This window comes from Cottoperca gobio, chromosome 2 (assembly GCF_900634415.1).
Source record: "Cottoperca gobio chromosome 2, fCotGob3.1, whole genome shotgun sequence".
NCBI classification, from domain to species: domain Eukaryota; kingdom Metazoa; phylum Chordata; class Actinopteri; order Perciformes; family Bovichtidae; genus Cottoperca; species Cottoperca gobio.
The window spans coordinates 5,780,434-5,806,933 of record NC_041356.1 but is presented as its reverse complement, the minus strand read 5'-3'; the positions used below and the strand labels follow the sequence as shown (position 1 = coordinate 5,806,933).

The 26,500-nt window shown below is 41.7% G+C and overlaps 2 protein-coding genes across 7 annotated transcripts in view; both read right to left on the bottom strand.

Moving 5' to 3' along the window:
* Positions 1-3,336, bottom strand: part of unc80 (unc-80 homolog (C. elegans)) — a 41,592-nt gene extending 38,256 nt beyond the window's left edge. The window contains 6 exon segments of the mRNA XM_029448422.1: positions 129-193; positions 291-414; positions 804-1,144; positions 2,028-2,184; positions 2,523-2,571; positions 3,022-3,336. Of these exon segments, the coding sequence (XP_029304282.1) occupies positions 129-193; positions 291-414; positions 804-1,144; positions 2,028-2,184; positions 2,523-2,571; positions 3,022-3,113 (828 nt within the window). The 5' untranslated portion in view covers positions 3,114-3,336.
* Positions 3,337-4,800: 1,464 nt separating this feature from the next.
* Positions 4,801-26,500, bottom strand: part of LOC115017648 (microtubule-associated protein 2-like) — a 52,868-nt gene continuing 31,168 nt past the window's right edge. For 3 of the 6 annotated variants that reach the window (XM_029446306.1, XM_029446287.1, XM_029446296.1), the window contains 13 exons: positions 22,885-23,060; positions 21,491-21,565; positions 16,526-19,231; positions 15,047-15,244; positions 14,756-14,893; positions 14,067-14,122; positions 12,929-13,043; positions 12,662-12,712; positions 11,302-11,612; positions 7,709-7,801; positions 7,193-7,274; positions 6,453-6,565; positions 4,801-6,357 (listed from right to left, as the gene is read on the bottom strand). In XM_029446306.1, the coding sequence (XP_029302166.1) occupies positions 6,148-6,357; positions 6,453-6,565; positions 7,193-7,274; positions 7,709-7,801; positions 11,302-11,612; positions 12,662-12,712; positions 12,929-13,043; positions 14,067-14,122; positions 14,756-14,893; positions 15,047-15,244; positions 16,526-19,231; positions 21,491-21,565; positions 22,885-23,023 (4,287 nt within the window). In that variant the 5' untranslated portion in view covers positions 23,024-23,060 and the 3' untranslated portion in view covers positions 4,801-6,147. The remainder of the gene's footprint in view (positions 6,358-6,452; positions 6,566-7,192; positions 7,275-7,708; positions 7,802-11,301; positions 11,613-12,661; positions 12,713-12,928; positions 13,044-14,066; positions 14,123-14,755; positions 14,894-15,046; positions 15,245-16,525; positions 19,232-21,490; positions 21,566-22,884; positions 23,061-26,500) is intronic. The other 3 variants (XM_029446315.1, XM_029446322.1, XM_029446330.1) reach the window with 3 other exon arrangements.

Below are 26,500 nucleotides of genomic sequence, written 5' to 3'. Positions count from 1 at the left end.
GTGCTAATGAATATTAGCAGCCAGCCTCTGGGGGATGTTGAAAGGGGGAGGAGAAGAAGCCTCAGAACACGTTCAATCAACATGGGACGCAATAACAGACAAGATCTGAGCTTAAAACACTCACTCACCATGGGACCCGGGTTGCCGGATCCACAGGGGCTGCACTGGTTGTTGACAGGGGAGTTCCTCTTTGCTGTTGAGACAGGCATAGCCGATTACACGTCTTAATTATGAACAAACAAAAGAAGATTAACTCTTGTAGGGCTGTCAGTAAGGATTTCTTTCCCCACCTGTCACAATGTTTCTGACCGGTTTGATGAGTGCAGTAAAGGCAGAGATGTCCGGCTGGCGGTGCTCCCACATTGGTTGCCATATTACCAAACCGCTGGCCAATCGGAAGGTGAGGTCCGACTCCTGCAAAGAAAGCGACATGTTTAGAAAAGTCCTTTGTAGAGGAAGCAGATTTTCATTCTCAACCGTCCAATTTTCATTCAATCAAAGCAAGAAGGAACTTGTTGTATTACTTTAAAGGCTTAGATACTATGATGTTGTAGGATTATTTCAAAGTGTACTAATGTGATACGATCACTAACAAGACACAGCAAGTCATTGTTCAGTTGCAATGCAATCCCAAGAGTATTGTACCTGACCCTTGTTTCTGGTTATACACACAGATCTATAGCTATAGGGTGACCCTCAGTACGTGTGTGTTGGAGGAGTTCATTTGGACCAGTTTACAATAAGGCTGAAAGACACTGCTGCTAAAAATGGATGGTATTAACCCTGTATCACCGGGTACAGACCTTTATGCGATGAATGAGCGGAGCAAACAGGAACACAAACAGCTCCACTGTGGCCATGCTCTTGTGGAAGAGCTTGGTACGAGCATGCTCGTCCTCCTCCAGCAGGGAGCCGCTGTGCTGGGGCCCTGACCCCCCTAGGGCAGAGCCGGAACATGAGCCGGGAGCCCCAGGGGATGATCCCTGGTTGCCCACCGGCTGAAGAAAGGCGCTGCTGCTGCTGCCCCCAGACCAGCCGTGGCCCAAGCTGGGCTCGTGGTTGCATTCCTGGGCAGCATCCAGCAGCATCCAGTGCAGCGTGTGGAGCAGCTTGGTCTCGGCCACGCCCAGCTTGTCCTGGTGGCCTGTTGGAGGTCAGAGGTCACGGGTTAATGTGGGTGGGTGTATATGCTGCTTTATAACTTGTGATTATTGCAAAGTGATTTTTCAGACCTAAAAGAAAATATCAAGTCCAATTGAATAATGTAAAAAAGAAAATTGTCCTATTTTCTGCTGACATTGTGAAGACTAAGGAATTAGTTGTTAGTCGCAGCCCTTTTGTTTATATCACTTGCTCCCAACCTTTTTTTTTAAAGACCTACCCCCACTGCTCTATCAGAAAACCACTGTTTATAAAATAAAAATGTAACTATCAATGCTTAGGTTGGTTTTGTCAAGTTTGCATTAGTACTTCTCGTGACAGAAGCTAGATGTAGATTTCTTTATTTATATTGAGTTATACCACTCATAGATAGATTAGCTTACCATTGTTTTTTTGGCTGGTGAGTGATGCAATTCTACTAGCTACCTACATATATTACCAGCATTCGACTGATAAATGGTGCTTATTTTTTATTTATAAATAATTAGAATATTTCACTGCAGAAGTACCCCCTGGTTGGGAATCACTACTTTATATGTTGGCATGTTATATGTATTATACTAGATCAAGGCACATTTTTTCTCATTATCAACACTTTTTTCTAATATTTGGCAGCTTTAAATAATCAGTGTTTTAATTCCCTAAATTGTCTTTTAGGCGCTGACCTGATCCAGAAACACGGTAATTATTTTGTTCTTTGTTTTTGATAATTCAGACCTGTGATGTACTGTAAAGTCAGGCTGTTCTGTAACTGCCATGACTGAAAGAACATCAGTTTTGTGTTTTGTTGAATGAGGATAACCTGGATAAGGCTGTCAACTCAATTCCTGAAGTGCAGGTAATGTACGTGTGTTGCGTGTCCTCACCCAGCCTGTTCCTGTTAGACAGCAGGATGGAGGTGCAGTGGAGAACATGAGGCAGGGCTGCCTGGACGAGCTCCCAACGAGAGATGCTCTGGATGGCCTCTGACAGGGCCGGCGACAGCCCGTGAAGCTTATTCTCCACCAGCACCCGCTCAAAGGACTGGGTAGGCAGCCAGAGAAAAGGAGAAAAGAGACATCAGCCAGGGACTAAAGCTTCTTTCTTTGACTATCTAAAGGCCCCACATGGCCCCAAGCTAGGCAAAGCCTGTGGGAGAGACAGTGGCAGCTCTGTTTAAATCCAAAGGGATCTGGAGAAACGTCATTATGGATATGAGTTTCCGAAGGTCTGGCTCCAGGGTAATAGGAGGAAAACTAATTTGCTAAATGCAGAATCAAGAGCCCACTTGATTTGCAGGTGCATTAAGGTAAAAACAGATTACTGGGAATGAGAGTGATTAATTTCCCTCACCACGCACATTGCGTTATGAAATAACTTACCACACAAGATGCTTCATACTGTTTCCCCAACTTTGGACGAAGAAACGCACTAAAAAAAAAACACAAAAGAAACATACTTATATAAGATTTTTTTTTAAATATGAATGTGGGCTTACACCATTAAATCTCCAATGTCGAATTGTATTTCTAACAAACAAAATACTATACATGACATTTAGTCTCATGTTCTTTGGCCCACTTTCTATATTTGCTTTACAGGTGTGACATCATGCAATCCTGTCTCCACTCACAGTTAACCCCTTGTGAAAAACAGGCAGCCCACCTCCTTCTATTTAAAACATTCAATGAAACCAGACAACTGACACACTCAGTGGCGGGGTTGAATTATAATAGGGTATTACATCTATGTTGACGCTTATTGGGATAGAAATGCATGTGTCTTCTCCTGTGTCATGACACAGCTGCTGTCAAATCCTTGATCCTTATTCTCGGCAAAGGCAAACACCTGTTATCAATTTCAACTGAAGCACACACTAACCTCGTTTGCCTCCATAGGAAGGTCTGAATGGGGAATGGTATTCCTTTCCCGCACTCCGGCTCGTTGTCGTCCAGGCTTTTCCTCTTCACCATTTTGGCCGGACCTGCCTGCCCGCCCGCCTGTGTGCAACCACCGGGACGCGCGGCGGCTGCTGGCTCTGCCCAGGTGACCAGCGAGCTTCCCTCACGACATGATTGGGTTCGTCCTGCGTAAAATGGCTGCAAGTGTCGGTCGATCGGCAGCAATAGGGAGAGAGACCGATAAGAGAGAGCTGAGGATGGTGGGTGGGTGGGGGAGAAGGAGAGCGCTCTGATTTCAGCACCTCCCTCACCGGACAGCGACAGTTGATCGGCGTGCTAATTTATCGGCGGCGGAGCTTAAAGAAGCAGTGTGCAGCTGGTCCAGATGTTCTCCTCCTCAACCCTCTGCTTTATCCAGCATTATGGGAAATGACACGGCGAATATGACTTAAACGCAAACGGGTGTTAACACACTCTGAACTGCACTCGGATGGTGCGTTCACGTGAGGGCTATAATCCTCCAATTGAATATCAACAGGTTGTTTAATATCCCAGGTGGACAAGGTAGTGGGCTATAACAGACACGACGGATTTGACACTTCCAGTGATGAATGTTGCATTACGAAGTAAAACTAAAAATGTATTGTCAGGAAAATGTACTTAAAAATTAAATGGAGAATGGCTCCTCCTTAATATATATTCATATATTACGCCCACATTGACTACTATATATTACTATTCTAATCTAAAGTAATGCATCATATTCTCTCCGCTACATTTATCATATTTGTAAAAAGATATTTGCAAAATAATAACCGTAACATTAAAAGTACAATATGTATATCGGTTGCATTAGTTTCAAAGAGTAAATACTCAAGTAAAGTAGCTCAAAGTTGGATTAGAAAATGTTTTCCCTTCTTTTTCTAAGAGACAAATGAGAAAAAAATTGTCAAATTATTATTATCTTGCTTTCTTACCAAAAGTAAACGAGAGAAGATAAATAAGTGTTCGCTTCTACCCCTCTCGTGTCTGTATGCTAAATATGAAGCTAACTAACTTAGCTAGCACTAATGGAAACAGGGAAAACAGCTACACTGGCTCACTCCAAGGGGAACAAATTACGCATATTAGTTCCTCCAAAACGCAGTTATTACCACGTCGTGTCTTGGTAATTGAATCCGTACAAAACCCTTGTAAAAACGAACGAGTCGAAACCTAGAATACGGCTGGACCGTGTAACGACAATGTGCTAATTGATGCTGTAAAAAACACCTGAGGACGTCCTGTGAAAGTCGTAAAGCGGGACTCTAGGGGGCGCTGTTGCACGTCTTTGCAGGCTTTTAAGCTAGCTCAGTTAGCACAATAAAGAACAGTGGACAAAAAGTACAACACAATTACACCAGGCTCCTTAGTTCCCACTATGTAGCCTAAATGCAGAAGTGCAAAACATAAGTAAATACATTTAATCAAACAGTGTTTTTTCCTTCACAATAAAAGTTATCAGGTAAATCTAAGAAGATACAATTTATTTTTATCACAACTTTTTTTGAGAATTCATACGAGAGACTAGATCTGTTTTTATTTCTTTATTTCTGTTGTCATCATCCTGTAGGAGCATTTGTCATCAGTACATCTCAAACATCGGAAAGTGTGCACACATCTACATGGTCTTTTAAATACACTTACACAGGCAAAGAGGGGCTGAGGGAGGGAGGCAAGGATATAGGAAGCACAGAAACACACTGGAGGGGTAACTGACACCGGGGGAGGAGGAGAAGGGGCGGCAGTGGAGTTCCACAATGGTGAGCAGAGAATATGCTCGAACACTTTTCTTCTTCTTTTTTTTTTTTAAATGAATTCTAACAGCTGCAGGTTGAAGGGTTACTCCCATTATTAATTTTCTCTGTCGTTTCGGCTTTCATTTCCCGTCAAGTTACTGGTTCAATCGCACAAGGTAGCTGGTCTTTTAATGGAATGTTTTCATATAAAGCTTCATATTTTTTCCACTTTTGAAACAAACTTTGCCCATTCAAACACATTGTACAACCCAGTCTCTGCAAAAGGAGAAAGATCACAGGACCATGAAGGGGCTTTTTTCGGGATCTGAGGATCTGACCGTGAAGTATAGACACTAGAATGAATCATGGCCATCTACACTAAGATTGCTCGAAATAGATCTAATTTATTTATCATTTATTTGCCATGCCAGCATAACAGCATTGTTGTAGCCTAATAAAGTTACTAATGTACAACCAAACAAAAAAGAGCAGGCCATTGATTTGCGAAAAAGAAAAAGGAAAATCTATTGGAAAGCTAGCCTTTCAGCGCTTGACTCGACATAACTGCAGTGGTTATCCACATTTAAGTGCTAATAAGCCAGTGCAGCCACAGGGAACATACAAAACTTCCACTACAGTGACATATATAAAAAGAAAGAGAACACAATTTGTCCAACAATTCAGCACATATCAGGAAATCATAAGATTAGAACCAACCAACGCACAAACAAAAATTCATGTCACCTGTTAGCGGACATGCTCATCAGCCATTCTTTTGCAGGTACAAGCCATGTTTCTGTAAGTTAAGTGTCTCAACACCGTTGTATCTTTAAGACTAGCGTCTACTATCTAGTTGCTATTTCTTGCATTCAGTACCATATAAATTCTGAACGGACATTATATGCACGAGCTCAGTTTATCCCCATACAAGTGGAATGTGATGCTTTTCACGCAAAAAAAAAAATCACTGTACAATCGTAAAACGCCCAATGCCTTCGTAGACAAACACATCCACTTAAACCTTAGCATTCATCAAAAACTAAACCGAAAAGTCCATATTTGAGTGAACGAAAATGAATGGGAAACATTATAGAAAGGGACCAGGGCATTGTGAATAAAGAATAATCTTAGAATTCAGTTTTTAAAATCCCACTGGGAGGGCTGGAAGGGTTGTTGATGGACGCGACAGTCAATCACTACAACTGTAGAACTTGCGGGGGTCAAGTGTTGCAGTGAAGGACCTTGGGAGAACACAGAGTGAATGAGATTGATGGAAAAAGGAGTAATGGTGTGGATTTTGGAGGGTATCCTAAGCGGAGGCAGCCCGCTCATAAGCCCTGCTTGGCCAGGGCAGCGGTGACATCCTGGGCCAGCGTGCAGAGCTGGGGCGACTCCAGGATGTTGACGCTGTCGGTGGAGGACTGGCGCGGGGAAGTGCCGCCTGTCTCGACCCCAGGGGAGTGGGTGATGACGATTTCTGCACCGTGATCCACCCGTGCTTTGGCTGATTCCCGGAAGCTCAGCTTGTGGCTCTCGATCTGGCAGAGGGAGGGGGGGGGGGGGGAGAAAAGAAAAAGGTCAGGGGTGTTTTTTTCACAGAAACAGGACGGGATATTCGTGTGCTTCTTTTTACCATAATATTCCCCCCTCCTGGAGTGTGGCTGGTGTTGCCCAGGGAGCCAACCTTGGAATGGGCCTTGTCTTTAAAGTCAAGCTTCACATTCTCAATGCGCACATGACCTCCCCCTGGGAACAGGACAGAAGGAGAAGAAAGGCATCAAACCCACGGGGCATCGCTCGCCCACAGGCTTCTCCCGAGCAACACTCAGGGCAAAGAGTAAGTGTGCACGGGAGGAACACTTTGCTCCAAAACAGCAGCTTTATATATTTACCATCTTCATACAAACAGTATTTTATATATATATATATATATATATATATATATATATATATATATATATATATATATATATATATATATATATATATATATATATATATATATATATATATAGGGCTGGGTGATATGCTTGAAATCATCATCATGATATTGATAAGAATATATTCCTATTTCGATGTTAAAAGGCAAAAATAGGCACAATTAAAGGGATAGTTTGGATGTTTTGAAGTGCGGTTGTATGAGGTACTGATCCAAAGTCAGTGTATTACGTTTAATATAACACTAAAACAGATTAGATTAGATATTTATTATACACAAGAGTCAGCTAAAAGCAGACTTTATAATTTGTATTTCGTTTCATAAGGGCCCTTAAATGTAAAACGAAAACGTGCCCAATCTGCAGAGAATCTATGAACGAGTAGTGCCAAGTAGTGTCAATGTTCCTTTAAGAAAAGCGTCCTTAACCACCGTACCTGGTCTGTGGCGGATGTTGGACATGGAGCCACATTTGGCGGTGATGTGGCTCAAGTCGATCTTCTTGGTCTGGATTTGGATCTGTGGGCAGCAGCAAAAAGCAAATATAATGTTTACCTGAAAAAGTGTTTTTAAAAAAACTACATGCTAAGAAGAGAAAGCTGATATGCGTTTAGTATTTCCTGGAGAGAAGTTAACATGGCGAAAGCACCGACAACAAACTACTACGTGACGCTACGGGGAGCAGGTGCTTCAATTAAACTTTATTGTCCATGGGTGGTATGAATTAGTGCGAGTACAAACAAAGCAGATACAACCCTGCATGCTGTAAAGTGCTGTTTACATTAAGAGTGTATACACTATGAGAGTATGTGCCTCGAGCAAATATTAAATATGATATTTTAAGTGCAAATACTGACACAGTAAAACCCAAAACAGCTGATATAGATGAAAACACCTACGATTCAAATGGCTAATTGTATAGGTTGTTTGTGTGTTTCTGCAGAGACACTCACGTTTCCTCCTCCTGCTGCGTGCTGGATTTTGTCCAGGGAGCCACATTTAGCCTGAACGTGGCTAAAGTCCAGTTTAACACTTGGAATCATGACCTGGAAAGGACAGGGAGACATTTTTTTTATATATATAAAGAGCAAAAATACTGAAGGCAAACTGGATGGAGGGGGGGGAGCTTAAAAATGCATCCTGCCCAAAATAATCCTGTAAAAGTGTCCCAATTTTTAAATCCACGACCTATCAATCTGTCAGCGCTGAAGGGGAATTTTCAGCTGATCTAAACAACAGAAGCTTTTTATTGATGGAGTTTTTATGCAGGGATTTTATGCAGAAGCTGCACTTTTAGCGATGTGTAATCCATCGAGTCTTCAACGTGTCCCTGTTTTAAGAATAGAAATGTTACAGCAGCCTGAAGCGTTTTTTAAAAAGAGTTTAATTCCAAAGAGCAACACCCACTATCCTACACAAGTACTCAGGGCAAGAAATACATGGATAAACAAAATACTGACAAAAGAATATCACTTGGGAAGTTGACGTCTCGGTTGACAAAGAAGCAACATGGATGTATTGCACTTTGGATATAAACCCTTCTTTGGCTTGAGAGTCATTTCATTCCAACTCAGCAAGATTCATGTGAAAACTACTGAATGTAATAGTACACACAAAAGATAAGCTATTTTCAAAATAATATTAAATGATAAAGGATTAATATAACATCTTTAATTTTTTAAGTAGTAACTATTTTCCATAAAAAAGTTTAAAGGAAATTAAAATCTTGGTCAAAATATCTTAAAAAGTGGGGTTTTCAGCTCCCAAGCTATATTTAGCAAGATTTATATTAATACTACACAGATTCGAAATGTGGTTGCAAGAAAGAGAAAACTAGTGGAGATATTATTATTATTTCGTTTTATTAAAGCTTCTTTGTTTGAGTTTAAAAAATAAATAAAATGAGTAATTTGATTACTTCAACAACAACTATTTACATGAATGCGTGCTCCAGATTATCCTTCAATTTTCTTGGATGTTCAGTAAAAATGTCAACCCAATCCAGTGAAAAATAAGCAATAGGTGAACTCTAAAAAATAAAAATAAATCATAACTAAAACAATATTTGGAGTAGAGGATTTTGAAAGGTCTCATTATTTAATAGAAGTTTTCACATGATTTTTCTGACATTAACTAGGAGGTCTTAGTGAGTCGGTCTGGAATGACAAGCCAATGGCTGAGAAGCAGATGAGTAAACACAGATGAACACATACAAGTAGCATGAGAGAGTGCTACAACAGCGCCAGCTGAAAAGAGAGAGAAAGAAAGGAAAGAGAAAATAAAGAGAAAAGAGAAAGGCGTACATACATTGCCTCCTTTGGGCGAGTGCTTCAGATTATCCTTGGAGCCGCACTTTGACTGAACATGACTGAAGTCCACCTTCTCGTGTAAAATTTGAACCTAAAACAACATCGAATTTACAAAAAGAAAACACTATATGTGCCTCCTGGATTAGTGTGGGATGGAGGGATCCGTGTATGTGTAGAAATGATGTCATTGGCCAGTTAAACCCTCAAACCAATTTCTGGCTGAATATGTTGCTAAATAAAAAAAGGAAAAAAGGTAACAGAGATGGTAATTAATATGATGAAGCCTAAACTTACTAATTGAAAAAAAGGCTCAAATAAAGAAGCAATCAAATAAATAAACAGGGATACAGATATACTTAATGTTAGTTTAATCCAACCAATGACAGTATTTATGCCTCGTGGGACATTCTGTGTTGTTTTGTTAAATAAAAAGAATTTAGAAAAATGACTACTCCGTCGTTCAAAGAGCCAAAAGTGAACACAGGCGGAGGGAGAAATGGAAGGAGGAAGAGGTTCAAGGAAAACACACAAGAGCCCTGACAGCGAGCCTCCGTCGTCTCCGCTCGACACTGACCTGGATTCTCCTGACAGCTCCTCCTCTTCCATGCGCACACATACACACACACACACACACACACACACACACACACACACACACACACACACACACACCTCTTACTATCCATTTCTGTTTGTTTCTTCCTACACTGACTTCTACAGCTGCTGCAGCACACACACAGCTGCAAGGTCAACCAAGGACAAGGCACCTGCACTAAACCCAATGACTGGTCAAATTGAGAATATATACAGTATATATATTCTAAAACCTATTACAGTAGAGCTGAAACAATTAGTTGATTGATCAATTAACTATTTTGATGACCGATTATCGATCATTTTTTGAAAGCAAAAAAAAAGCATCTGAAATGTGGATATTTGCAGGTTTTCTTTATTTTTCTATAGTAATAATCTAAATTAAAAATAAACTATTAATAGGGGAAAAGATTATTCAATACTGAAAATATTTTATTTAAGTCTTTTTTGGCAGCCGCGTGTTATACATTATGCAAAATCTTTTATTAATTATTTAAATCTGTGTTAAGGTAGCATCTAGCTTCTGTTGTGAAGAAGAATAAAAGTGAGGTGACGCGATATATTTTCATTCTGTGTCCTTGATGCAACTTCTCAATAAGTAATTACATACGCTTGCAATTATTAATACTGAGAGCCGGAGGGAAAATCCTGCACGGCAATGACGAAAGCAGATCCTGAGATGATTCTGCAGGTCTTCAGAGGACGGCTGTTTTAAGATGAAACTGGTTTGCGTCCTTCTTCAATCGGGAGACATTTGAGAGAGGTAAGGAGAAGGAAGGAAGAGGGGAAGTCAGGGGACGAGGCCGGAGGCAGCTGATGACAGCAGACAGGGAGAGGACAGTGAGAGGAAGTGACGGCAGCAGTTTCGAGGCGGTAAGTGATAGTGAAGATGTGAGGAGAGATATTTGAGCATTTTAAGACATTTCTACAACTAATAGGGCGAGGCAGAGAAGAAGAGGGTGGACACTTCGCAGCGGAATCACAAATCAAATATCCAGCAACCCAGATGAAGCCAGATGATTGTACTTATTGTAGTTTCTAACAATAAGCCAAAGTTAATGCTCAAATAAGTGATTAAATAATCCCTTTTTCTATATTTGTAATGTGTCTTTTAATAGCACATTGCATCTTGTATTTATGAATAATAGTGTATGGATTTCCATGTTGCACAGCTACAATAAACCAAGGTGTAAACAGTACTTTCAAAATAAAATATCCACATTAACCTATAATATCATAGGTTGAATGTAATACAATTACTCGTCTTGCTTAATTTCCAGTAAATAGTGAGATTTTTATTTAAAGGTGTACTATCATTTTGTCCTTTACTGCCCCCATGTGGCAGAAACATGTAATTACATGATGTTTGAAACTTTATTACCCAGACATGTCAGAAATATGATGTCAGTTAAATACATAGTTGTGTAAATCTATTCCTTTATACCTTCTGTTTAGGGACTATTTTGTAAACTGCAATACATGTGTAACTTTCTGTGTGATTTAAAACATTTCTGCCAGAGTGACAAAAGGATTTTTATTATTTAGAAAGTGCAGATTTAACTAAGTTGGACCTTGATCTCTTGTCAAAATGTCTTTGCAAACACATTAGAATCTGAAACTCTTTTGGAGGTCCTGAGTGTTACCTGTCCGCCTTTGGGCTGGTGCTTGAGGTTGGAAGTGGACCCGATCTTGGACTTTACATTCGTCAGGTCAGGCAGGGGCTGGTTGAGAACCTTAAGCTGCCGCTGGACGGAGGACGGTGACTTGGGCGGGGTTCGGATCACAGCCACCTTCTTCTCCTGGAGGATGCTGAAAGACTTGGGCGTGTGGCTGCCGGGGGTGCGGGAGCCGGGGGTGCGGCAGGAGTAGGCGGGGGGTGAGCCGGGCGTGACGGCGGTGGAGCCGGGGGTGGAGGCGCCGCTGCGGACTGATCGGGAACGTGCAGACTCTGTACCTTGAGAGAAGAAGAGACATATCTGGATTACAGTGACGCAGAGAAGAAGAAGTGAGTGAAACAAAATGAAAGAAAACCCCTTCATGGATAAAGAGGAAGAAGAAAGCATGGGTCCTTCATCTGATGATGATGATGATGATGATGATGATGATGATGATGATGATGATGATGATGAGGAAACAACGCTGATGGAACTGTCAACACTGCCCTGTTGGGGGCAAATGTGCTCAGTATCCACAGAACAAACAGTCCAGGCCATAAAGAAAGATGTGAACGCACACACAGGAAACTGAATTCATTTAACGCAGGCAGCTTGTTGCCGGGATACTGGTGCAGGACCAATAGGATTTTATCAACGACCTGTTGTTATGGCTCCCACCTGTTCCTCTGATAAGGTCACTGCAGGTTTGACAAAGCCACATTTGAATAATCTTATAAAGGAATTAAGACACGTTTTGATTGGAAAAGATATACTGGAATACATTTAAGTGTACTTGACTACTATTTTGAGAAACTATTAAGATGCACTTTTCTTTTTATGACTAATGCTGTACTTTTTACAAATGTGCTTTTTGTACTCAAAGTTCATTTGAATCCACTTTTCAAATAACTACTAATACACTTATAACATTTATAAAATATATTTAGAATACAATCAAAATGTGTGGATAAACAAATGTGAAATGTAATGTATTAGAATTTATCTAAAATATCATATAGCAAACTTTTAGTACATTAATCATAAGTACACTAAGTATACTTTGAGTTGACTTCATGGTACTTTTTTTAAAACCCGGGTTTAGTCTAATTCAGTTTACTTTATTTAAAAAGCCTTGTTATATTTTAAGAGGGAAAGGCAGTAGTGGAGTGGAGACTTGAATAATAAATAATTTTAAGACTTCATTAAACTTGCAGATAGCCCTGAGAATAATGTGAGACCAAGATGAAAGAATGAAAGCTTCGTCAATGGATGATGCTCGCTTCTATACAGAATGTAAGTCCTGCGAGGAGGGTGTGATGGATCTAACAGGAGCTACTAGGTGGTCTACCTGTTATACCAGGGGCTCTTCCAGACCTGTTGTCCGCTCTGGACTGGATCGCTTTGAGAGGTAAAAAGGACGGTGAGGGGGAAAAAGGGAAGAGTGAACAAGGAGGTGAAATGGAGAGGGAAAAGAAGAGCGGGGAAGGAAGTGTAAGGTGGTAGGAGTTAGATATTAATTGAGGAGTCACAAGTGCAGGTTATTAAAGAGGCTATGTAAGAGGTTAGTTCATTTGGGAGGCAAACAAGTATTGTGTGTGTGCGTGTGTGTTCTTACAGGTTGGCCTGGAGGGGGTGCTGTCGTCTTGTTCGGAAGCAGGGATGTGGCGAGTCAGAGATTTGGCCGGCCTGGGCAGGGACGACCTCTTCTCCGGGCTGCGGTACGCTCTCTCCTGAGTGGACACACACTGAGGAGTCAACACCCGGGCTCGGTTTACAGAGTGCATGCACACAGGTTCCCTTCCAACCCCTGGTTTCCTGTCATTTTACCTTCTCCGCCCGTTCTTTTGGCAGAGGGAACGGGCGGGAACATGCAGAGGAGGGGCGAAGCTCATTGAGCTCCGCCTGCACCAGGGGGCTTCGTTTAAGGCTACAGGCAGAGCTGGGCCGGGGGGGCGGGTGATCGGATCCCCGGCGCTGAACTGCCATCTTTAACAGAACGGCCCTCGTGGGGCTCTGGACCCCCGAAGCCAAGACAAGAGGCAGGAAAGCATGCAGGATGTGAGGATGATGTGAAGCAGAGACAAACACATGGAGAGATGAAGGTAGAGACACACACACACACACACACACACACACACACACACACACAATGAGGATTTGATTTTAAGAAAAGCCTCGAGTGGATGGAGATGTTTATACGAAGCACATGAAACATAATGAGACTTTAAGACAGAGGGTGAAAATGTTTTTGGAAAGATTTCTGAGAGCCTCTGTAGCGCATATTATAAGTGTCCAACCTGCACTGTGCCTACGATTATTGGATTCCTATACTCACAGATTTTCTCTGCAGAGACCGGCACAAGGACGGAGGTAGGCATGCAAGAGAAAATGAACGTGCACACAGAGAAAAGAAAAAAAAGACACGCATGCAGAAAATGAAAAAGAAGGAAGAAAGTATCTAGCAAATCCCATGAAGCATTACAGAGAGTTATGTGAAGAAATGTACTAAGAAACATCAATATAGTACTGCGAATTGATCCATAATGAATAAAGAACCACTGGGAATAACTTCATCCTATGAAGTGGAATAAATGTATGTATTAGAATGAAAATTATGTATTTAATATTTTATTGATATCGTGATATGAGACGAGATATCATCTTAGATTTTTAAAAATGTAAATCCATGCTAATGCCGTTGGGAGTGTGTGCACAGGTGATGGCTTGTGTGTGCCGTGGTTGATGGTACTTACAGTGGTCCTCTCCCTGGACTGGTGGGCCACACTGAGGGGCTGATGGCTCTCCATACCTGTAAAGAAACAGTCCTGCTGTAATATTCAATGTAAACCAGCAAAGGTGGAGGCATTTGCGAGTGTGAAGTTTCACACAAAACACACACACAGACATTTTAGTCACTTTACAGTCATAGAGCTTTACACACCATGTGACCAAACACACAACCTTTAGACATCAGGCCATTTCCAGCAAACATATACAAGTGACAATCAGAAAAAGAATGAAACCAGCTTTGCTATGACCATTCATTAAACAATACCAATCACAATCTACTGAAGCATCAGTGAATGAAATAGGAAACAAACATGAATATGACACCAAGCAGAAATGAAAGACAAAGCAGTTGAGCTCATAAAAAAAGACCGCAGCACATGATGTTTGCCAGCTACATTGCACCCGCTTGATTCCTCAAAGAGCCATCAATAGAGAGAGAGCAGAGTCTGTATGTAACAATCGAAACCCTAAATTGTTCCGGCTTTTGACTGTATGACTAGCAATAGTCATACTTATTATTTGTACGTTTATGTTCAGTTCAGTCATTATAAGAAAGGATACAAACAAATACAGTGAAGGTTGCAGAGTGTACATTGGAATTTGGTCGCACTCTCTCTATCCACAGCACTGATTCCCGGTGAAGAGCGTTCACCTGTGGCCTTGCGTCTAGCAGAGCCGTGAAGCAGAGCGGGCCTAGGATGTCTGGCTGCCGCTTTGGCTACACTCTTTCGAGACGGAGAACGACTTTGGAGGGCTGACAACTTATTCTGGTCAGCCCTCCTCACAGCTACTAGCAAAGAGGAGAGACAGGATTATACCAACATCCAAAAGTACTGCAGAGGCAAATCTGAGCTGAACATCAAGTTACACAAGTAACATTTCTACTAAAGTATAAAAACAATGTTTTAAGCTAAACAACACTCCTGGAATACAGAATTTGAACCTTTTTTCTTCTTCATCTCCTCTCTTGGTGGATGGTGGCTGGGCACTTTGCGGGACACTTTACTCTCAGTGGTGCCAAGGTGGCACCTTCCTCTGCCAGGGGCCCGTTTAGCGGGTCTGTCCACCACAGGTGTAGTGGTATGACTCTGGACCTGAGGAAGGGCTTCGATTTGCTCAGTCATGATACTTTTGTCATCATCTGCAGTGGAGAGGGATTAAAAGAGGACTTTTTCTCCACATTCCTAGCTAGCTGGGAGCTAGCTTTGTACAAAAGATACATTAAGATTTACTATCGAACAAGCTTCATAGTGTAAGCGAGTTTTTGTTTTTCAAAAAACATGTTAGATATACATTAAGGGGCAAATTCACAAAAGGAATGTGGTTTAGCGGCTCTTGCGGTTGCTAAACCTGCACAAATAAGAGAAGAAAAAACGTGTCACTTTCAAAGCCCCTGCAAAGGGTGAAATACACCCATAATAGTATCAGTGCTAGCTATGCTATGCTATTTGCACACATTTAAATGAGGTAATATGCATACTTTTGCCACAAAATTGTAACTATTCTAATCAAATGAGCCTCATTACAAAACCAGTCCAATTCAAAAAGATCAGCGCTAATAGCCACACGCACTTACAGTCAAATTATAAGCGTTCCCAGAGAGTGTTAGCTGAAGGACATATATAAAGTTTCTCCGCTCAAACGTATTCATTTATATTTCATGACACAACTGTCATTGCTTCCTGTCACTGCAATGACAGTTGTCATGAAATATAAAAGAAAAAAAAAAGAAAAATGAAAATCAAAGTTATTATATAAAATATGTTATTGACATTTATGTTAAGTGTCAAACGAGAACCTCTTTCTCTTCATGGGCGTCAGTCAGTCAGTCAGTCAGCCAGTCAGTCAGTAAGAGAAACAGATCTCGGTCGGATATACAGTTGCTAGAAAAAGCATTTTTTCTCTCCTGGCAGGTTGCGTCAGAGTAAAAACTCACACTGCCGCTGTGTCTTTAATGTGTAGAAACCCGTTGTGCGCCCGGTAGCGCAGAACCCTATGTCCCTTTCCAATTCCGTCAGGAGTACCAACAAAGTTAAGAAGGATTTTCTTTTGTCCCTGTGAATATTTTTTTTTATAATTTGGGCCATGGGTCCTTTTACGTAGTCGAGTCCCAGGGCTTGAGCATTAAGACGGCGGTGCTGGCGCAAAGTCTTCAACCACATGTATAATTGCAATCAGACGCAAAAAAAGGGCAAATTGAACTCAGCTGAAAAACTATATGGGCGTGTTTGCACTGTTAAATCATTAGCACAATATCTTTTGTGAATTGGACCTTGAGACGGGCCGGATAGCGGGTTGCAAATGATGTGCAATTCATGGTGGTATCAGCGGCCACAATCCATTCTTTGTGAATTTGCCCCTAAGTGTTTCAAACATTTATTTTACAAGTGATATATTTATAAATTTTACAAGTTCTAGATACCTTGTGATTCCATCCAGCCACTGTCTGTATCTAGGATGGAGACGTCCATGGTGGTTTCATCGTTAGTTGCCTGACTGGTCTGGCAGAGCACAGCAGAGATCTCTTCCACCTCCTGACCAATCTCGATGTCTTTCTCCTCCACCTCCTCTTCACCCATCCTCTCACCCACCTCGTCCTCCATTGTTTCCTTCTCTTTCTCTTCACCTACCCCATCGGAACCAACTTGCTCCTCCCCTGTTAGGTCTCTCTTTACCACCTCGCTCTCGTCTTTCGTCCCTTCAGCCCTATTTATTTGTGTGTTTTCTTCTACTTTATCCTCCCCTATCCCATCATCTCTGCCACCTTCATCTGGTTGGTGTGGCAGATCGTGGTCAGAGCATGGAGACAAGTGCGAACTGTCTGTCACAGGGTCCTCATAATCATCATGCGCACTGTGACTCCATTCTTCTGTTCCAGACGTAGGATCTACTTCCACCATCTGATCGCCTACTGTCAGCCTCACCTTGATTAGACTCTCAGGCAATTCCTCCATTACCTCTTGAGGCTCTTCAGCAATCTCAATATCATCCTCTTCATCTGGTTCTTCATCTACTTGTGCTTGAGGTATAATAATGATTGGGGAGGATATTTGTGGCTTTGGCGCAACTTTATCCAGAGTCACCTCTTGTGACTGGATTTGGGCATCTTTCTCATCTAAGGGCTTTTCAGTGTTTAAATCCTGAACATCTTTCGAGGTCTCTTTCTTTTCTATTCTTAATCTTGTAGGTGTCCCATGCTCACTTTGGATCTCAACATCTTTTTCTGTGGTATCGCTTAAAGACTGCGATGATGCTGTAAGTACGTTTGTGTTAGCCATTTCTGGTTCATCCCTTCTGTCTTCTGATTCCTCCTGCTCAGATTTCTGCATTTCTTTGCCTAAATCTGACCGTTTATCAATCCTTTCAGACTCTGGATCCTTCTCTACTTCAACCTCTGGCAGGACGTCTTCCCCTGCCTTCTCTCCAGTGACTTGGGTTTCTGAGGGTGTATCATCTGGGAACTTGGGGGTGGTGGGAGTTGGGGGAACCTTGCTTTCAAAAGTAAAGGAACTGTCTGGTGGGATGGGAGAAGCCTCTCTAGAGGGGTCTTTTTCAACATCTACCTCAGGGATTGCTTGGATCTTTATGTCACCAGGAAGGCCACTCTCCAAACGAAACTCAGTCAGTCTATCTTTTGAAGAAGCCATGGGGATTCTTAGGCGATCAGGTTTTATTCCACTTGTCGCAACCCTTTCAAGAATCAGGGTACTCCTTACTGGTACATCTCTCTTTTCAATCACTGTTTTTTGAGATATCTCAGGAATAATTCCTTCTTGTTGTTGAGTTCCTTTTTGGACAACTTCAACTTCTGTGGTCCCAAGCTCCTCCTCAACTTCACTCTCCATAGAAGGGAAACACTGGTGCGGGGAGTCCCCAGGACTGGGTACATCAGCAGGAGAAGGCATGGGTCCTGAGTACTCATTGAAGACACAGTAGCCCAGTTCCTCCAGCTGGCTTTCCCCTCCCACCACTCTTGAGGTTTGATCTCCCAAGGCAAGCTTGGCCAAAGAACTCCCCACCAGAGCTGATACATTAGTGGGTACAGACTTTCGCCTCATGTGGTCAAGCTCCCTCCTCTCTAATGATGGCCGGGGCAGGTCTCCAGCCAGGTCTAACATCTCAGAGAGGCTGCTTGAATGTTCAAAACATTTGTGCTTATCAGAAAGCAAGGTTGTGTCTGCCTTGGTGGGGGTATCTTCAGGTGACTCAGTGGTAGTTGGGGTAATAGAGACAGCTGGAGGACACTGGTGTTGGCTCTCCACAGATGGTGTTGAAGGGTAAACCTCAGATTCATCAATGCTTCCACTGATCGGACACAAGGTCCTTGACTTCTGTTCCTTCACTGTCTGTCCTGCCGAAGACCCAACAGTAATGTTCAAGGAGAGGCTTCTTTGTTCAAGTGACATCTTACCAGGAGGTGTTTTGGCTTTTTTCTCCTGTTGTTCCTCGAGCTTCTGCTCAATGCTTTTAGATTCCTCGCTTAACTTTTTCTCTGCTGCTGTGCTGAGTTCGTAATAGCTTTGGCTTTGTGATGACTCGTCTTCTTGGCTTTTTGACGATGTCTCAAAGTAGGTTTTTGGTCCAGACTCCTTTTCTACAAAAATATCTGATGTTGCTTTTAACTCTGTGACAGGTTCTAGACTTGACTCGACTGTTTCTTGCTTTTGGTCCCCTTTTTGAATGTCAGGCAATAGTGTCTCATGCAATATGATGTCACTTCCACTATCTTGGCCCTTGTTATTTATGTGCTCAACCGTCCTGGGTTTTTCCTCGCTTTCATCCACAGGGGCTCCTGATTTGCTTGGTGAGATAACTCCCTCTTTGTTCTCCTCAATACTTGATAACTCCTCTGTCAGTAGAGGTTGTTTTGCTTCTTTTTCTTTGGACTCCACAAGCAGGTGGCTCTCAGCAGCCTCTTCTGCTACATTCTTTGTGTCTTCATCACCTTGCTCATTTGAGGGAGCGGGAGGATCAATCGAGGCGAGTTCTGCACCTTCAGGTGTTGCTCTTTCAACTGCCAACTGCTTCTCATGTAGCGGTGTCGCTTGGGGTTCATCTTCTTTCATAGCAGACTCACAAGATGCCTTACTGATACTTTCTTCTGGTTGGTCTGTGAGTTTCAAGGATACTGTACAACTTTGTGCTGAATCATATAAGCTAAAAGACTAGCTTGAAGCATTCACAAAAGCTAGCCAATACAGTCAAGCCGAGGCCTTCTGCACATAGATACAGTAGCTCTCCATCAAGCAAAACACACAGCACAGTGTATTTTGCAGCAGGCCACAATAGCACAGAGGGGGTCACAGCACCTAAGATAGCGTGCAGAACTGGAATGAAGGAATGAATTGCATGACGTTAGATGACGAGAAATAAATACACGCAAATATTGAATTCCTATTGCAATACGCAAGGATTGATAAAAAAATGTTCAACCTGATGATAAAGAACGACTTGATTCAATGTAATTTAATGTTCATGGTATCATTACAGTTTCTACTGCAAGTACGCTAATACTGTGGATGTAAATGAATCTTTAAATTGCTTGAATAAAAAAAGTAAATTTATTAGGTGTATGTTCTTATTTCAATTAACCTTATAAATAAGGATGGTGATACATGTCCAATGAGGGTGGATTGTAATTCCCAAAGTGTGTCCTTAGTAACAATAGGAATACAGAATTATCCTTTGCCTTGGGATGAAATGAAAACAACATTGAAAATCAAAGCAAGTGATATACAACAGACTTAAAATACATTCAGGACTGATTCATGAAGCACCCAAACAGGTGGCGTACTCAGAAACACCTTGCACACAATATTCCAGCAAAACCCACATAGAAATATACAGACAGCTAATTCTAGCAACACTTGACAGTATAGACAGTGATATTTGCATTTGCAATGTAGCTGGCAATACAAAAGTGCAAAAATGATCAACCACGATATTGTTGATCAGATGTACTAGTTTCGCTCCAATGAAAAGCAAATGGTTATGTTTTGCATGAAAAAGCACAAAAAATCTAAATGCTATGTCATATAATTTTGAACATGGCAACTTCAGGTATTGAAGCAGAAGCTTAAGGATTTAGGAGCAACAAAGCTGGTTGGCAGCACAGTCAGAGTCGCATCACAATTAAGAAATCTTGAGTGCCCGTTACCAGAGCACAAGAGGACCATGCAAAATAAGTAATGATAGACATTCACTCCAACACGCTGTCATAGAGGAAGGATGTACATTTCACTCACACAAACTGTACGCAAGAACCCTTAAAAACCACACACACCTTTTTGTGACGGGGTGTGTTCACCTTGATGACTTCCTCCATTGAGGACCTCAGGTGTCTGGGCTTGCTGGCAGCCCAAAGCCTGGGGTTCTGTTAAATTATCTGTCTGCTCTAAGAGCAAGTCTCCAGGCTGCTCATATGCCACCTCCTCCTGGTAACTGTGGGGCTCCTCTGGAGCCTCCTCCTCATCCTGCTGTTGACTGACAACCTCTACTATATCTTCTTTGAGCAGGGAAGGGGGACACATAGATGGGACATGGAGGACAACAAAACTAGGGTTACATGGGATACTTTCAGCTCTGATGGAGACGCATGGGATGCAATTAACACACCTTCTGGTAGGTATTTATCATGAATTTTAAAAATATACTTTTATAAGACTTTTATAATAATTACAGCATCTTACTACAGTTATATAACATATTGTAACCTTAAAATAGATTTTTAGAATATATTTCATTTTATAGGAAAGAAAGTAAGATACAATACTCTTATAATGAACAATTGCCCTAAACCATGCAGTGGGACTATATGATTCTACATTTTGGTGATTGCATACCACATGCAAAGAAGGAAATGATAAGAAAACAGACTGCGCTGTTCTCTGTGAATAAAGAGCTGAAAGCCAATCTGTGATTAACTCATTGAGAAAATCAATAGACAGAATGAGCAAAGGAACAACAGAGGAGAATGGGAAAGTGGACTAATGAGAGGAAGGGCTCCAGTGGCAGGTTGTGTACTATAGCTTTAAGGGAGGATGCTTGCGTTGTCTAGTAACAGGGCCAATAACACACTGGCATATGTTAGAGAACTAATATTGAACTAAAATTAGTTAAGTGTGAAGAGGACAGGACAGTGTGGCGCATGCTTCAGACTTTTTAAAAGGTGATATGACGATAAGCTGATGTGCAAGGTGACAGAGAACCCTGACCGCTAAGGGGACCAGAAGAAAAAGGAGGAGTTTCTTTTTTAAATCATGCAGAGCAGCTGCCATGTTTAGAGAACTTGAAATCCTCATGTTTAGATTATTTTTTTTTACCACTCTCACCACCATTCACACTCATCCTGAATGGTCTGAGTGGTTATAAGTGTGAGTGGGTGTACCTTGTGCCACGGGCCCAATCTGCTCAGCGGATGGAGAGGGGGGAGGGGAGGGAGGCAAATTGGCTGAGTCATCCACTGCGAAGGGAGAGAGAGAGAGAGAGACAGAGAGACAGAGAGACAGACAACACCGGGAAGACAAGACATAGATGGGAGGAAGGAAATGAAAGACCAATAACTCTGCTGCTGAGCTTTTTCTCTGTGGGTGGCCTCCCTTTGAGTTTGGAACAAAGCTCGTTGTGTGTATGTGAGTTTGATAATTCTCATAATCCTCTAGGATTAGATTAGTGGCCAGTAGGGCTTTCTACTCAATCTCAAGTGCAGATGGATGCATTTAGCCCCAGTTTACCTCAGAAGGTGTAAAATGTAAAAAACAAAAAATGTATAACGAGCTCAATATTCAGATTCAACCATGAAACAATGAAAAAGACATTGACAAACTTATTTACTTTTAATTTCCCATTTTAAATAAGTGGAATTGACAGGCTCCCCCACACGTGTACATGTACATGGACATTAGGGCTGCAACTAACGATTATTTTCATTATCGATTCATCTGCAGATTATTTTCTTGATTCAATTTGTCAGAAAAAAGAGAAAAATGGCAGTTTCTCAAAGTTTTGGTAGTCCGAAACCCAAAGATACTCAGTTTAATATGATATAAAACAGAGAAAGCAGGAAATCTCCATATTTCAGGACACGTTTCCATCAATCAATCGCTGCAGCTCTAATGGACATAGGGTGCCTGGACATGTAATCATAACATGAGAAGTTACCAGCTTAATCCTCTGTTTCATTTATCTTACCCCTCTCCCCCTCTGTCTTCCCCACTTCTCTCTTTCCTTAAAGCTAGACTGATCACTCTGCAGACATATCAGTCAAAATAATTGACATTTTGCTGTAAATCTGACATCCAGCCTGTATTTTCGAGTTCTAATATGATGGATGTGACGCTTTATTTATCAGTAAGATTTACTAACTTTAAGCAAACCACGTTATCATAATTCAGAGCTGGCAGAGTTTTTTATCTGTTATATTTTTCTCCAAAGTGTAAAATCCTTAAAACAAGCATGTTTCTGAAAGGCGACCATCTTCCACGTGCTCCACTAGAAAATACAACCGCTTTATTGCGAGATACCTATCCTTAAAGTTAAAAGAAAAAGGTCCAGATGCCCTCTACACAAGTGTCCAACCTTAGGTGGCACTGCTGCAGCAGAGTGTTCATGTTCAGTACTCATTCAAATGTGAAACACGTGCCTTTTGGGAATTGACTGCCCTTGCCTGGCACCATGGAACTAATCACATTTACCCATCTGGCTGTCCAAATCAATGCCATTGACCCAGTGCTGCATGCACATGCTAACACACTCACAAACACGCCGTGTCCGCGTTCCTACCTGTCGTTCCAGGGTGTGCAGCTGCCCCGCCGTGGTATCCATTCTCCCTGTAGGCAGAGCTGTAGGCGGAGTAGCCATTGTTGCCGTTCTCCTGGCCGTTTGAGGCCCAGTGCTCGTCTGGCTGCCGACCGTCTGCCATGCCTGCCTGCTGGGACACCGGGGAGGGGACAGGTCACCTGTTGGAGCAGGAGGTGGGGGGAAGACAAGAGAAGAGAAAGATGAGTCTGAGGTTTGCTCATACACGCAGAAGAAAGATGGAGATGATGAGAATAAAAGAGGAGAAGACACATCTATGATACAGGATGCACACTGCATGGTGAAGCGCACAAATCAGCCACCAGAGGGAGTGAGGTGCAACATTGTTCAACTCCCGGCTGGTCTTTCTCTCAGAGACAGGAAGGAGCTGTGCCTATTCTATTATTTTTATTTATTTTTTACTTTTACAGTGGAGGAGACTCCCAAAGGATTACAAAAAGTGGCTCCCAAATATTTGTTTCTGTGAGCTTAACAGATGGAGCACCCTCAAGCACCAGCCTGTGCTTGATTAATGCTGAACACACACACACACACACACACACACACACACACACACACACACACACACACACACACACACACACACACACACACACACACACACACACAAAATATTAAGGTGAGATTCAATTGTAAACAAAACAATAAAGTAGAAATAAAAACATCTAGAATAGAATCATAATAAAGACACGATGTTTAGGTGCACTGCAGCAGCCAGCTCATGAAATGGTGAGGAAAAAAGAAGCACACGAACACACCCTTCATATCCCCTTTACCACAGATAAGGAGGCTGTTACCATGGCAACCAGAAGAGGTCTGATGGGGGTCCAGCAGATGGGTTTGAGAGGCTTGCCCTATTCAGACAAATAACTGCTCCACGCACACACATCACTTCATCTAAGGGAAGCACACGGCAGACTGCAGCACCTACAAGCATCCACTGCCTCGTGCAACAAGCTCTTTAGTGCCACATTATAATAACAATCGAGTACGCACTACTAAAAGTATCTACATTCTAATCGAGCCTCATAAAAGCCGTTTTCCCCTTTGGAGGAAACACATAATGTTGCCTTTTAAATAAGATTACCGGTGGGGCCCTCCCCTCCCTTGCCTGGCAGCCTGGCTAAATTGCATCATTATCATCATCTTCAGCTAATTTCATCATAACATATTATCACCGAGACTTCTTTCTTCCTCCATCTCGTTTCTCATGTATCTTTCTTTCCATTAGCTTTTAGTCTAGCTTGAGCTACTTTAAAAAAAAAAAACATTATTCTGTCCTCTTTTCTATTCCACTCGCGTTTTCGCATCTCGCCGATCAGTTCGCACACATTTGTCAAAAACATTTATTTTATAACCAATCTTATATCCACTAGCCAGATTCAGAGCTTAAAAACATTTGCTGTTGATCAATGAAACCGAGACAGTCTAAATGTTTCCACCCTGTTTTCAGTCTTTATGCTACGCTAAGCTAACCGTCCTGAAAGCTACATATTCATAGCTATCAATCTTCTCATGGCAAGAAAGCATATCTCTCCAAATGTCAAACAATCCTTTTAAAATTGAAGATGTAATTTTAGTTTATCAACCCTGCTAAGAAAAGAAATCAAAAGCATTATCTTTGATTTTTTTTTCAGCTTCTACATTAAGTATAAGCCTTTGTGAAATAGTGTCTTCCATTCTCATTTCTCTCCATCTCTCTTCCCTCCTCAGTCTCTCTCCATCTCTCTTCCCTGCAGCGCTGCATGGCGACAGGCTCTCAGTGATCTGGGCTAATGTCTGCTGCAGTGGAAACACGTGAATATCAGAGGAAAGAGAGAGAAGCAGAAGAGAAGAGAGGAGAAGAAATATCCACTGACACTTAAAGATATTGGGCCAAACTGTCTGAGACTGAAATTCTCCGCCCAGAGCTCAGTCAGTCTAGTCCCAGCTGTTGCTATGGAAGAAAACTGGTGCGCTGACAGCCAGATTGTGCTGATGGTGGTTTAGAATTGCATTGACCTGCTTTCAGCTGCTGTTTTGGCAATGTTACACCACACTTGGCATTCACACATTATCCCTACAAAAGGATGGCATAAACCTTTGGCTACTTACATAAATCCTTTGCGTTCTCATTTGATAAAAAGGCACTTAAATGCCTTTTAATACAAAGTGGCTTACAGGAAGCTGGTAGGATTGGTGGAGAGTTACAATAGTTGCATCCATGTGAATCAAAGCTGACACTAGTTCTGTCCTGTGTGATCACAATGCAATGAGGAGTTTAGAGTTGCACTGACCTCATTTTCTATTCGGCTCTAGTTTTCAATTCAACTGCATTACTTTTCATTTACAACCTCTAAAAAGGCGTTCACAATTGCTGACAAGGTCAATGATGTTCAAGACTGTGTTTGCTGTCGTGCATGTCTCATTTTTGTAAGTACCTGTCTACCACGTGAGCTTTAGACCAATGGATAGCCAACGAGGACAGTTCGATCTATTATTAATCTTTATTTAGAAATTAATTGACTTATTCTTATAGTTCCATTATATATACTTATACTTATATAGTTACACTTCTAGCAACATTCGATAGTGAACTCATGCCAAATTGTTTATTTTTCTCCTGATGTCTGGGTTTGCCCACCCTCAGGACCTTGCTCTCCAGACGAACCTTGTCATCCTTGTGCGATTAACGTGATCCGACATTGCCTTCTCTCATCGCTCCCTTAAAGCGGTTCACCAGTCTTATTGTGTTAGAGTAAAAAAGGATAAAGTGTATAATGGGCATCTTTCCAAATATGACACCACCAAAAAAGCAGACGGTCTTAATAAGACATTTTCCGCATTGAAGGAAATCCTTATAATTGTGTTTTTCTTCCAATTACTCCCTCATCTCATCTAAAGATACATTTACTAATACCCTCTGTAGAGTCAGTCTTCAATTTGCTTTGTGGCTAGCTGACAAAGTACATCATGAGCAGGAAAACCTTATTAAAAGTGGATGTGGCAATCACCTGCAGAAAATAACTGATCTCCCTCAATTGTAGGTCCCATCCTTTTCTACCTTTAACATACTTCCTCTGGGGGACATTATACAAAACCTTAACATTCAGTTTCATTTCTACGCCGATGATACTCAACTCTACCTGTCGATAAAACCTAATTTTACAGACCCTTCATAATTACTAAGAAGACATTGACAGTTGGACGTCAAACAACGTTCTCCAATTTAATGACACCAAATCTGAGGTCATCCTCTTTGTCCCCTCATTTTATTGTTTTTTTTACTCTTAATATTTGCAATTGGTAATGCTTCTGTTTTATGCGTGTACAGCATTTTGTAACTTTGTAAAAGTGCTGTAAGAAAGAAGTTATTATTATTTAGAGTGACAATAGGTAAATACAACCTCCTATTCTGCACTAATATAAAGCTTTACAACCCAAACCACTTACACTCGAACTGTGATGGCATTCTAGAGGATCCGAAACCCTTTTTGATTATACTTTCATAAAGGCTCGACACGCAGCAGTTAGCCCACAAGCGCACAGCATGTGTACCACCAGTGTCCTGATCTTGAGAGGGTTAAATCAACAGCCCTGG